Raw genomic sequence first — 674 nt, 5'->3', positions numbered from 1 at the left:
ATTTTTGAGCGGAACTAAATAAAATTCAACTACCCTTTTATTCGATCCCTCAAACGGATATCTTGTCGCTACTTTTCGGAAATTTTGTCTGAGCCGTTTTTGCAACACTTTGATCTCATATCATTCAGATTCATATGATGACATGGGATTCGATGCCATGGGGTTCGATGCCATGGGGTTCGATGCCATGGGATTCGATGCCATGAAGATAAGACACCCCTCTGTAAATGTGTCAAACACATGTTTGAGCGTGGAAGATTCAGATGAGTTAGCGAGAAAATATCCTTCACATGCAATGAAAAAGTCTTTTAAAGCTGTGTGCAAGGGTTAATAATGCCTGGAATACTGGTATTGGGAGCGATTATACGATGTCGGTGCATGGCCATGGATGCTTCGCCTCACTAAACCGGAGCGGTGCGATTCTGGCAGCCCTAAACTAGCAATTCCACAATGGGAAATGCTTGGTATGCGATTATCACTTAACGCTTTTAAAAGTTTTAATTTATTCTTTTGGGATGGGACTTTTCGACTGCACTTTTTCACCTACTTCACATTTTGCTTAGAAAACATCCACCTTATCAAATTAGAAAATGATCTCCATTATTTCAAAAGAGAGTAAATAGGCTAAAAAGAAAAGGACACTAAGAATCGCTTCGGAAACGAAATTTTGGGAC

The 674-nt window shown here is 39.9% G+C and overlaps 1 protein-coding gene across 1 annotated transcript; it reads left to right on the top strand.

Annotated features, from left to right (window-relative positions):
• Positions 1-142: 142 nt before the first annotated feature.
• On the top strand, positions 143-331 carry DI09_400p10 (uncharacterized protein; the record flags this gene model as incomplete). Its single annotated transcript, XM_013382307.1, has 1 exon — positions 143-331. The coding sequence occupies one exon, from the start codon at positions 143-145 to the stop codon at positions 329-331; it is 189 nt and encodes a 62-aa protein (XP_013237761.1).
• Positions 332-674: the final 343 nt, after the last annotated feature.

Source organism: Mitosporidium daphniae, assembly GCF_000760515.2.
Source record: "Mitosporidium daphniae strain UGP3 chromosome Unknown contig-398, whole genome shotgun sequence".
Taxonomy (NCBI): Eukaryota; Fungi; Microsporidia; genus Mitosporidium; species Mitosporidium daphniae.
This window is presented reverse-complemented; position numbering and strand designations above follow the sequence as displayed.